Genomic DNA, 11,498 nt, shown 5'->3' with positions numbered 1-11,498 from the left:
CTGAGATTTCTTTGGGGGTGTGGGGGAGGAACTGGGCTCTGGAGGAACAACCCCCACCCCAAGACCTGGGGACCCCTGTGTCCTGGGCCCCCATTCCCCAGACAGACCCCCCAGCCTGTCCCTGCCCCTGTGGGAGCAGGAGTGGGAGGAGAGGACCTGGCAGTGGGATCAGGAGTGGGGTGCTGGAGGGGGCCTCCCACTTCCCGGCAGTGGGGCAAGAGGCACTTGGGATTTTTTGGGCTTTATTTGGGTCTTGTTTATGGAGGGAGTGTGAAATCAGCCCTGGAAAAAGAAACCCCAAGTGTCCCCAGGGCAGAGTTACTGCAGCCTCCGAGGGGGGGTCGGGGCACAAAGAGGAGGCGGCGCCGGGTGGAGCCGGGAATTCTTTATTGGACACGGACAAAAGCTCCAGAGCGTTGCAAAAGAGCAAAGAAACCAACACTGAGCTGCTGCCCAGCACGGGCAGGAGGATGCCAGGGTCAGTCCCTCCCTGGCGCAGTTAGGAGAGAACACACCCTTTTTACTCTATTTTTACCCCAAAAAGTTGGTGCCCAGCCCTGCTGCCACCCCTGGGGCAGAGGGATCCGGCCCCAGCAGCTGCCTCTGGATGGACAGAGGATCATGATGGTGGGGAAAGGGGCTTGGAGCAGCCCCTGAGTGCCTGATCCTGGTCAGAGGGAATTTGGGGACCCATGGGGTGTTTGCCAGCCATGACCCTGGGCAGGGGGTTGGGGTCCTCCCCTTGTCCCAGCCAGCGATGCCTCAAGAAAGAGACACGGGGGTTCCTTGTGTTTTTCATTAGAAAACCCTTTATATTCATTTCATGTCGGTTGAAATCACAAGAAATTAGGTAGGAGGGAAAAAAACCAAAACAAAACAAAAAATTAAAAACAAAGAGGGGGACAAATACAGACACCAGCACAGCCCCCCCGCGGGTGGTGCCTCCGCAGGGACGGGACACGGGACAAGACCAAGGACATCGGCTACGGTGGGACTTAGTGAAGTGACTCGGGCAGGGGACGAGGCAGAGGCTGCTCTCCCTTCACAGCCTCTCCTCCTCCTCCAGGTGGGAGCTGCTTCCTCAGCTCTCCTCCTCCTCCTCCTCATCCACAGCCTCTGACTCCCCGCGAGCTCGCTCCAGCCCGGCCTTGGGATAGTCCTGGACGCTGCTGGGGGAGGGCAGGGGCAGGCAGAGCTCAGCCCCCCCTGCCCCTCTGCCTCCCCTGGTCCCTCTCCCACATCCCAGCTCTTTCCCAAGCTGGGAGAACCCTTTCACAACCCACGGGACGCCCCCAAATCATCCCTGCAGAGCCCAGCGGTCAGGGGGGCTCCGGCCCCCAGCCCTGCCCCCACACTCACTTGTTGTGGGGCTCCTCTGTGGACGCCTCCAGCTCCCCAGCTCCCGGCCCTTGGCTCTTGTCCTTCTCCTCTGTGCCCTCTGACTTTTGGGACAGGGATTCACCATTCACAGGACCTGACAGGTCTGAAGGGAAGAGAGAGAGGCTCAGGCTCTTGGATCCCCTCATCCATCCCAACCCTCGTGGGCTGAGGATCCATGGCCACAGGTTGTCCCTGGTCCTGAGGAGACCCCAGGCCTGGCCTGACCCCCACAGCTGCAACCCCAAAACCTCCATCCCCCCAGCCCAGAGGCACCATCAGGGTGGATTTTCCCTGTCAGTTCCTCTGGGAAGGCTCTTGCAGCATCACTGGGACGGCCCCAGGCAGGGACCTGGCTCCGAGGGTGGAAGATCCCAGTCACCACTCCCTGTGCAAGAGCCTGAGCCAGTGTCCAAGGACATCTCCACATTCCTTTGTGCCTGGACCAGAGCTCAGGCTGGCAGGGAGGAGCCGTCCTGGGGCAAAAACCAGCGCGGAGGCCCTCAGAGCCCGGGCGTGGGGCTCGAGGTTTGCCCTCTGCCCTCGCTGCATTCCACATCCAGCCCTTTCCCACTCCTGGCACTCCAGCAAAGCAGGGCTGGAGCTGCTGATCCCTCCACCTCCCCATGTCCCGTGTCTCCAGCAGGACGGGCCATGCCCTAAGGAGGGGACTGTGACGTGCCCAGACAAGGCCGGAACAGTCCCGGGACGTTCAGGGATGCTCAGGAATGTTACCAGTATTTGTCTCCTCTTCCCCCTTCTCATTCCGCGTCTCCGCTCCTGACAGCTTCTCCTGGCCCTTCTCTGCCTCCCCCTTGTCCTTCTCAGGCCCGGCTTTGTTGGCTTTCTGGATGGATTCCATCTTTGGTCCCAGCACACGCGACTTCAACCGGGTGTAGACTTCGGCCGCTTTTTCCATCACGTCCTTGTTGGCTTTGTAGCGCCGGATCTGCCCCGGGGAGCAGGAGGAGGGACCCCCTTAGAGCTGGGGGACCAGGCAGGCTCCCCACTCACCCCAGGGAGGGCTCAGCCCTCTGCTCTACCTTCTTGAGCGTGGCCACCACATCCGTGTGCTTCTGGAGGATGTGGGAAGTGACCTGGAGCGTGCCCAGCTCCTCGAGTGCATTCAGACACCGCTTGATGTCCTGCACGGAGGGCACCAGGATCAGGAGCTGCCCTGGGGGCACCTGGGGCCTCCCAGCACCCCCAGAGGGAGGAGGAGGAGGAGAAGGAGCATTCCTGGGTATCACAGCCAGGCAAGGACGAGCAGGGCTGTCCCAGGCCAGGCCGCAGTGTTGGCACTCACCGGGTTATCCACCTTCAGCGCAAACTTGATCTCACTGTGAAGTTTCTGGAGTTTCTCTTCCACTGTGGGCTCTAGAACGGAGATGGAGACACAGGCCGAGGTGTCAGGGCACCAGCAGAGCCCAGAGCCCTGCCCAGAGCCTAGGATCTGCCCTGGAGACTGGGATCACTCCCAGGCAGGGGTCTGTGTCCTCCTGCACATCCGGAGTTGAGCACAGTCCTGGGAATGTCTCTGGAGAGGATGGGTTGGGGCGTGCCAAGATGGGGAGGGAATGTCAGGGAAGTGATCCTGGGATCACAGCAGTACTGGGAAAGACCCTGGCACAACCTCACTGATCCCTCCGGGTCCCAGGGATGGGGCAACCAACCCTGGAGCCCTCCCCTCCCTCTCCTCCCCTCTGTGATGGGAAGCAGTGGCTCTCTCACCCTTTTTCTTTTCCATCCTCCTCTCGGGGATTGGGTCGGATTTCTTCCGGCCTCGTTCCACTTTCAGGGGTCTGTGGGAAAGGAAGGAAAGAGGGGAATGGTTGGGGTGAACCCCCTGCTCACACTGGGCTAACAAGGGGGATGGCACCAGCTGGAGCATCCCAAGACCCCTCCACCCTGGTGGCAGCTCCCCTGTGCCCCAGCTTCCCCGCAATGCAGACAGGAAAGGCCCCAGGAGACAGAAAACACCACAGAATGCCATCCTGGTAACCCCCAACAGCTCCTCCAGCCCCTTCAGCTCAGGAGGAGGGAAGGAACAAGTCCAGCCCCTCTGCAGGTGCTGCAGCCCCACGAGCCCCATCCCCACCCCGGGGTGCCAGGGCTGGAGCCACGCAGGAACAGCCCCATTCCCAGGAGGAAAGGGAGGGAGGGGAGAGGTGGAGATGCTGACTTGTTCCGTGGCTTCTCCTCTGCTCGGCCCCTCTTCTCCTTCTGATTTGGTTTCCTTGACAACTCCGAGGGCTGTTTCTTTGCCGGCTTCTTTACCTTGGAGGAGAGAACAATGCAGGGAGAGCGGCAGAGCCCTCCCCGCTGCGGCGCAGACGGAGCCACGGCCACGCCACACTGGTACCCACGGCCGCCCCACGGCCACCCCCACAGCCCAGGGGCACCCCAGTGACCCCACACCAGAGCACGTGGTCACTCCATGGCACATGGGGACCCCACCGTCACCCTACTGTCATGGCACACGGTCACCCCATGGCACACGGTCACCCCACACGCTCCCAAAGGCTCCAGGGGGACGGTGGGCAAACCCCACGACTGTGGTGGAAGGGCATCTTGGAAATCATGGAATGGTTTGGGGTGGAAGGGACCCTAAAGCTCATCCCGTCCCACCCCTGCCATGGCCAGGGACACCTCCCACTGTCCCAGGCTGCTCCCAGCCCCAATGTCCAGCCTGGCCTTGGACACTGCAGCCACAGCTGCTCTGGGCACCCTGTGCCAGATGTGAGGCCCACAGTGGGATGAGGCATCCTGGGCCAGGGGAAGAGCTCCCATTCCAAGGCACGGATATGCCATGGACACAACCCTTCCCAACATCGTGTGGGCAGCCACAGGGTAACCCAAGACCACGAGGGCAGGTCCCTGCCACACCTGGAGGTCCCTGCTGGCCTGACAGGGAGGTGACAGGCTGTCCATGCACCCACAGCTCCCCACAGCTCCACACTCACCTCCTTCTCCTGCTCCAGCTCAGAGTCCGAGGAGGACGGAGCCTTGGCCCGGCCTCTCCGGCCCTTTTTGGCCATTTCATCCTCGGCGCTGCTGTCCGAATCCGAGTGCACCTCCTCGCCCTTCTCTGCCTTCTCCTTCCTCTTCTCCTTCTCCTCCTTCTCCTGCTCCCGGAGCCGACGGATCTCCTCCTCCTGCTCCCTCTTCCTCTTCTCCTCCAGCTCCCGCCGCCGCTCCTCGTCCCGCCTCTTCCACTCACTGATGCGATCCACGTCGCTGTCGCTGTCACTGCGAGGACAGGGCAGGCTCAGACCCCTGCGTGACCCCCAGGCCAGCCCAAGGGTGACAGTGTCCCAGCTGACCTCACCTGTCACTGCTGGAGCTGCTGGGGACACGCTCTGGCTTTGGCTTCCTGCCCCGGGGCTTGGGAGGGGGTTTCTCAGCTGCAAGACAACGGGGACACGTTTAGCAGGAGCCCTGGAGGTCCCTCTGTTAAAACAGCCCCGAGCTGTGGAGGCAGAGGGGTTCTGGAATGTGCCCACAATTCGGGATGGGACCCCAGAGCCTTGGGAATGCCCGAGCTCCCACGCTCGCGTCCTGAGGTGGTGGCAGGAGCAGCAGCAGCAGCAGCAGCAGCAGCAGGAGCTGTCCTGGGGGTACCTGGTTTGCGGCCTCGTGGTGCCTTTTTCACCGACACATCCGAGTCCGAGTCCGAGTCTGACTTGGTCATGTCCACGGTGGTGTTTCCCATCTCCAGATCCGAGTCCACTTTGGAGTCGGAGTCAGAGCCAGACTCCACTTTCTGCAGGCAGAGAGCAGGGCTGGGATGGAGGGTGGCAGTGGGGTGGCACTGCTCCAGTCCCAGCAGTGCCCCCAAACCCAGCAGCGCCCAAATCCCAGCATCCCAAGCCCCAGCAGGTCGCCAAGGGACCTGTGAGGTCCCTCTGGGTGCTCCAGCCCAGGGCACAGCCCTGCCATCCCTGCTCCCCCCTCCCCACAGCGCAGACCCCGACCCCTCTCCAGCCTCCCTCAGATCCTTTACCTTCTTCTTCCTCCCTGCTGCCGGCATCCTCCGCGGAGCCCGGGCCACCGGCTTCTTTTCAGGGGTGAAGTCCTGGAGGAAAACAGAAATACGAGGCAATGTGGAAGAGTGGCACCATAGTATCAAGCCAGTCAGGTTCCCCAAATCCTCTCACCTGGTCACTGTTTTTTTCCGACTCGGAAGACGTTTCTGAGTTCTCCTCTTCTGTGACAGAGGGGCTGCCCTGATCCAGGTCACTGGAGGATTTCCGAGGCCGTTTCGTCACTGGCATCTGGCAAGGGAGAGGTGACAAGATGAGAGAAGCCCACTCCTTTTCCACCCACCCTGGAAAGCAAATGCTTCCCAGGAAGGGTTTTCTCCAAATTTTCCCAACCAGCCCTGCAACAGCTGCACTCAGATCTGCAGCTCTGGATTCTCCTCCAGGCTGCAAACCCCACCAAGACTGGCCATTCCCTCACCCCACAGGCATCATGAGACAGCTGTGAGACCCTCAAAACCATGCTGAGCCCCATTTCCCACCAGAGGATCCAGAGGGAGTTGGTTTCTCCACCACCTCCTGCCATAGTGGGCTTGAGGAAAGCTCTGTGGTGGAGCCACGGTGTCCCCTGGCCGGGCCACCCTCCCGTCCCCAGCCCACACTCACTTTCATGGCCAAGGATTTCCTCTTGAGCCCACTGTGGTCACTGCCTCGATCCGAGTCCTCATCACTGTCCACCTTCTCCGTGGGGACCGTGGCCATGGCAGAGTCGTCCTCGTCGTCCCCGGCATCGCTCCCCGCCATGGGGTCGTTATCGGGGACGTCGCTGTCGGAGGAGCTCGCGGGCTAAAGGCAGCGGGAGGACAGCAGGGTTAGGGGAGCCTGTGGGGTGTTTGGGGCGGGCAGGAGAGGAGGGAGAGGGGGCACCAAGGGTGGGGAGCGAAGGAGGGCAGAGCTGGGCGTGCAGAGCAGCGCAGGGCAGCCTCCCCTCCCAGCACGGATCCCTCCGGAGCGGCTCCGGACACCAGCCCTTCCTCGGGAACGCTGCACCCCTTCCCACAGCCCCTCACACACCACTCTGAGAGCGCCAGTGACACATTCCCGGGATGCTGCTGCTTCCTGCCCTCTGCCCCCCATCCTCACGCTCTGCCAAAATCCCTGGAGCAGCGGGGAGCCGGGAGCAGAGCCCAGCCCCACTCTGCCCTAACGGCGCCAGACAAGCCGGGGTGGCTGGGTTCAGCCTCTCCTTCTGCCTCCACTTGGATCAGGCCTCTTCCCGTCCTCTTTGCACACCCTCTCCGTGTGAACGGTCCACACAAGGAGTCCGGGTGGCCACCGTGCTCTTCCCAGGTGGGATCTCCCGTGTCCTGCTTCCTGAAGGTCTCTTTGTTTCTCCAGTCCATCAGGACGTTCCTCACAGCCCAGCCTCATCTTCTGGGCTGCTCCTTTGTGTGTGGCAGCACTGACATTCCTAGAGCCAGGATTCTTGCAGCTGCTGGAAAGCCTCTCCTCACCCTTGGCTTCACTCACGTCTCAAAGCCAAGGAAACTTCAGAGTCTTCTCCTGCTCCTTTCACCCACAGGATGCAGTGGGTGTTGCTGAACCCTCAGCCTCGCTGGGTCCCTCATCCCTGATGGGAGTTCCCAGCAGATTCCTGGCCATGGCAGGTGCTGCTTCCCTCACCACCACCAACCTCCAGGTTTTCAAGCACCTCCGCAGCCTCACCTTACCCTACAGCCACCGTTTTGGGTGGACCATTTCCCTACCCCTGCCCCTCAAACCACATCCTCACTGCTGCCCCAGCCATGGCATGGCCCGGGGGGCTCATTCCCTGCACCTGCCGACCTCCAGGGACCACCTCGACGTTGTCGCTCACCCTACAAACCTTCCCCTGCCTCTTCAGCTTATGAAGCCGACGCCTCCTGGGATGATCTTCACACAATAAATTGGATCCCAATTAAGGTCATGAGATGCCCCCGCGAGCAGCTGACAAAGAGCCATCCCCCGGCATGGCCTGCTCCGAATCCCGCTGGAGGGCTCGGGAACCTCGGGAATGGATGGAGAAGGGGGCCTCCCAACAGTCCACAAGCAGATCCAGGAGCCAGGGATGAGCAAGCCTCAAGTTCTTGCTCTGACAACAAAAGCTCCGCGATTTTGGGCAAGCGGCACAAAGCACGACCCCGTTTCCACTGCAACAACGGGGCACAAGCATCTTCCTCCAGAGCAAGCGGGAACTTCCAGCACTCCTGGAAGCCCGAGGGAAAGCCCTCCATGGAGGAAGATGAGGAGAGAGGACTCCCTGAGAAAGGGAGAAGGCAGGGAAGGAGAGGGGAGCTAATTCCACCCCAAGGAAGCCAAGCTGGAAGCTGGAAGCAATCGGCACGGCAGCGAGGAGAAGCAGAGACAGGAGGAGTGACTCGGGGGGACAGAGGGGCCGCTGCCCCCTCCCCTGCCCAGCCCACACTCACCGCAGGGGCACTGTAACTGGCGTGGGGGTTGTTCTGGATTTCCCACAAGCCCTCGTTGAAGCCTTTTCTCTTGTTTGGTTTTCCGTATTTGTCTTTATATTTTTCGTAAGGGAACAGATCTTTAGGGCCCAAGAAGGCGCTGGAGAGAGACAAAGCAGAGGTGAGGCCGGAGCAGAGGCAGAGCCCAGCGGGGGGAGCGAGGCAGCGCTTACGTCTCGTGGGTGCCGAAGAAGAAGATGGGGTACTTGTTCGGGGGGGGTTTCACAGCGCCATCCGCGATGTCATCGATCTGAAAGGAAACCCAAAGCACGAGGAGGTCAGAGACAGCGGTGACACGTCCTCAGCCCCGGCAAGCGGCGTCGGGTCCGGCACCCGCTTGGAGCCAAGCGCGGCAGGAAAGCACCCGGACGGGGCCCTGGCTACGGATCCGAGTCCCTGCGGGATCTCTACCAGAGTAACGGGAAGGATCCGGCACCGAGGTCTTGTGGGCAACGTGGGCCTTGTGCTACTCCCCCGGGATCCATGGCCGGGATCCCAGCAGCGCGGGCGGGGGGCGATGGCTGAGCGGCCGCAGGGTCCTTCCTGGCTGGAGCCCGGCCGCAGGAAAAGCCCCGCTGCCGGCCGGACACCCCGTCTTCTGTGCTCCAGGCGGTCTGGGCCGCGGGCAGGGGGAGCCTCGGGGTGTGCAGGGGGTGCTGGGGAGGTCTTCGGGGCGGGGGGACCCTTCCCCAAAAAGCAAGCGAGCTAAAGCAGAGGGGCTGTCCCGGCAGGAGCGGCAATCCCAGATCTCACGGCGAGGTGCAGCCAAGCAGCGTCGACTCCGGCCCCCTGAGCTCCCCGATCCCACACGGTTCCACCTGCCAGTCTCTTCCCATCCAGGGGCGGTGGATGAACCTGCCACACCCTCGGCTGCTCCCGGGGACCCCGCAGAGCCCCCGAGCACCCCCAGCTGAGCACATCCCAAAGCAGCTCCCGCTCTCCAGCAGCACCGCGGCACGACACTGTCACCCGGCCGGTGGCACCAGCTGTCCCCCTCCCCGCGCACTCCAGCATCCCAAATAACTCCCCCAAAGTGCAACAGCACCCGCTGATCCCGCACCGTGAGCGCTCACAGCAGCCCCCCAGCCATGTCACACCCAGAGTGTCCCCTCGCTGTCCCCAACAAGGGACAGAGCCCCAGGCCCCCCCAGGGCAGGATCCCGTCCCAGTACCGAGCTCCTGTCCTGACATGAGCTCCCATACGGGATCTCTGAGCCAGGGCTGGACCCTCATCCCAGGACAGGGGCTGATATGGGGTCCCCCATTCCAGTACGGGACACCCCATTCCAGTCCTGGGCCCCCACCCCAGTAGAGGTGCTGGAATGGGACCTCCCAGCCCAGAATGGGACACCCCACACTGGTACTGGGCCCCATCCCAGTACAGGACATCCCAATCCAGTACGGGCGCTGGGATGCGACCCCACAATCCAGTCTGTGTGCTGGGACAGGTCCCTCATGCCAGCACCGGACCACACTCCATGACAGATACCGATATGGGTCCCTCACCCCGAATGGGACACCCGTCCCCGCACCGGGTCCCCATCCCGGTACCGACCCTCCTATCGCGGTACAGGCACCGTTACAGCATCTCCACCCCGGTACAGGGCGTCCCATCCCGGTACGGGTCCCGTTACGGCATCTCCATCCCGGTACGTGTTCCCACGTCGGTACCGTGCCCCCATCCCGGTACAGGTACCGTTATGGCATCTCCATCCCGGCAGGGGCCTCCGGTCCGGGGTCAGGGGGTCGGTACGAGTCCTTATCCCGTCTCCAGTCCCCCCTCCCGATCCCGCCCCCATCCCGGTCCGGGACCCCCGCCCCCCTCCCGGTCCGTCCCCCCGCGGCGCGGCCCCGCGGTCTCACCCGGGCCGGCCAGTGCGGGTAGCCCTTCATCTTGGCGAAGACGAGGTCCCCGGGTTTGAAGCTGTGTGGCATGGCGGCACCGGGGGCGCGGCGGGCGCGGGGGGCACCGGGCGCGGGCAGGCCCAGCCCAGGCCGCGGCAGCACCGGGCAGGCGGCGGGGGCGGCCCGCACCGCACGGCACGCAGGATGTCCCGCCCCCGGCCGCGGCCGCGGCGCGCACTGGCTCCGCCGCACGTCGCTCAGCCGTCCCGACCAATAGGAGCGAGGCGGCGGCGCGGCGGGATAACGGGATTGGGCCGCGCCGCCGGAGGCGCCGAAGCGGGGGGCGCTGGGGGCGGGGCCTGAGGGGCGGGGGGGACGGGGATGGGGGACAAGGGCTGGGGTCTGGGGGGGCTGGGATCTGAGGGGTGCTGGTTTGGGGTCTGGGGGGGCTGGTTTGGGGTCTGAGGGGGGGCTGGGATCTGAGGGGGGCTGGTCTGGGGTCTGGGGGGGCTGGGCTGTGGTCTGAGGGGGGGCTGGGATCTGAGGGGTGCTGGTTTGGGGTCTGGGGGGGCTGGGATCTAAGGGGGGCTGGTTTGGGGTCTGGGGGGGCTGGGATCTGAGGGGGGCTGGTTTGGGGTCTGGGGGGGCTGGGATCTGAGGGGTGCTGGTTTGGGGTCTGGGGGGGCTGGGATCTAAGGGGGGCTGGTTTGGGGTCTGGGGGGGCTGGGATCTGAGGGGTGCTGGTTTGGGGTCTGGGGGGGCTGGGATCTGAGGGGGGCTGGTCTGGGGTCTGGGGGGGCTGGGCTGGGATCTGAGGGGGGCTGGTCTGGGGGGTGGCCGGGCTGTGGGGGGGACAGGGATTCAGTGGGGGGAGAGGACTGTGGGAGTGTGACGGGGCTGGGGGGCTCGGGACTATGGGGGGGCTGTGGAGGGACAAGGGTGTGGGGAGAGGGTCAGGGCTATGGGTGGGAAATCGGGGTGTGCGGGGGCTGCTCGGGGGGGGGCACAAACTCGGATCCTGCCCCATCCGCTGCCCCCAGCTCAGGGATTCGGCTCCCGGCTGAATTCCTTCCCTGCACCCTGGGGCCATCCCGGGGGTCCAAACCCCTTCTGGACTGGGGAGGGTGGTGGGTGCTCATGTCCCCGGCCCAGGACAGGGCCGCCGGGAGAGTCACTGGGACCACATGAGGAGAATCCGACCCACCGGGTTCCAAACTTGGGCCCAGCTAAGCCGGAGCAAACGCTGTGCAGCTGGCCTGGGAGCTGGACTGGGGTTTAACCCGGTTTTAACCCAAACTGGTTTCTCTGGAAGGTCATGGAAAGGGAAACAGTCCCTGCCCACACTGGGCTGCTCCCAGTGCCTGGCTCAAAACCCAAACCACCGCCCACGTGCTGGGGAGAAATTGTTCCCGGGGCTTTGGGGAGAGGCGAGCGGGGAGGTGTGTGAGGAGGGGAAATGCCGCTGGAGGGAATTCGTGAAGTGAGGGGTGTCAAGGAGCACGCGGGTCGGGGGTGTTGGGAGGCTCCCTGTCACACTGTGGGTGAGGCCTCGCTGCTGCCGGGCTGTGCCACATCATCCCTGCTGTGCCACATCCCGGCTGTGCTGCATCCCGGCTGTGCCATGTCCTGGCCTTGCCACATCCCGGCTGTGCTGCATCCCGGCTGTGCCATATCCCAGGCCATGCTGCATCCTGACCGTGCCATATCCAGTCTCTGCCATATCCTGGCCTTGCCGTATCCCAGCTGTGCAATATCTCAGGTTGTGCCATATCCTGGCCGCGCTGTATCC

At 63.6% G+C, this 11,498-nt stretch overlaps 1 protein-coding gene across 4 annotated transcripts; it reads right to left on the bottom strand.

Moving 5' to 3' along the window:
- Positions 1–789: 789 nt before the first annotated feature.
- Positions 790–9,877, bottom strand: HDGFL2 (HDGF like 2). Of its 4 annotated transcripts, none has more exons than XM_048287950.1 (16): positions 9,728–9,877; positions 8,038–8,114; positions 7,826–7,964; positions 6,024–6,203; positions 5,535–5,651; positions 5,381–5,452; positions 4,999–5,140; positions 4,706–4,781; positions 4,341–4,626; positions 3,560–3,654; positions 3,109–3,179; positions 2,684–2,754; positions 2,421–2,522; positions 2,113–2,326; positions 1,360–1,483; positions 790–1,166 (listed from the first exon to the last, which is right to left on the bottom strand). In XM_048287950.1, exons 1-16 carry the CDS (start codon positions 9,797–9,799, stop codon positions 1,082–1,084), a joined length of 1,923 nt encoding a protein of 640 aa, XP_048143907.1. In that variant the 5' UTR covers positions 9,800–9,877; the 3' UTR covers positions 790–1,081. The 4 variants fall into 4 exon arrangements, with proteins under 4 accessions (XP_048143907.1, XP_048143905.1, XP_048143908.1 ...); XM_048287948.1 differs by having other exon boundaries at positions 790–1,169; positions 9,728–9,876; XM_048287951.1 differs by lacking the exons at positions 7,826–7,964; positions 8,038–8,114 and having other exon boundaries at positions 790–1,169; positions 9,728–9,876.
- Positions 9,878–11,498: the final 1,621 nt, after the last annotated feature.

Source organism: Corvus hawaiiensis, chromosome 28, assembly GCF_020740725.1.
Source record: "Corvus hawaiiensis isolate bCorHaw1 chromosome 28, bCorHaw1.pri.cur, whole genome shotgun sequence".
Lineage (NCBI taxonomy): Eukaryota > Metazoa > Chordata > Aves > Passeriformes > Corvidae > Corvus > Corvus hawaiiensis.
This window is presented reverse-complemented; position numbering and strand designations above follow the sequence as displayed.

What these genes read in the sequence shown, in the direction of transcription:
- HDGFL2 (XM_048287948.1), bottom strand. Translation starts at nt 9,799, where the DNA reads ATGCCACACAGCTTCAAACCCGGGGACCTCGTCTTCGCCAAGATGAAG. An exon ending in CCAGTTACAGTGCCCCTGCG is followed by an intron (nt 6,204 to 7,825) that starts GTGAGTGTGGGC and finishes CGCTGCCTTTAG; the next exon opens with CCCGCGAGCTCCTCCGACAG. An exon ending in CAGCAGGGAGGAAGAAGAAG is followed by an intron (nt 5,141 to 5,380) that starts GTAAAGGATCTG and finishes CTCTGCCTGCAG; the next exon opens with AAAGTGGAGTCTGGCTCTGA.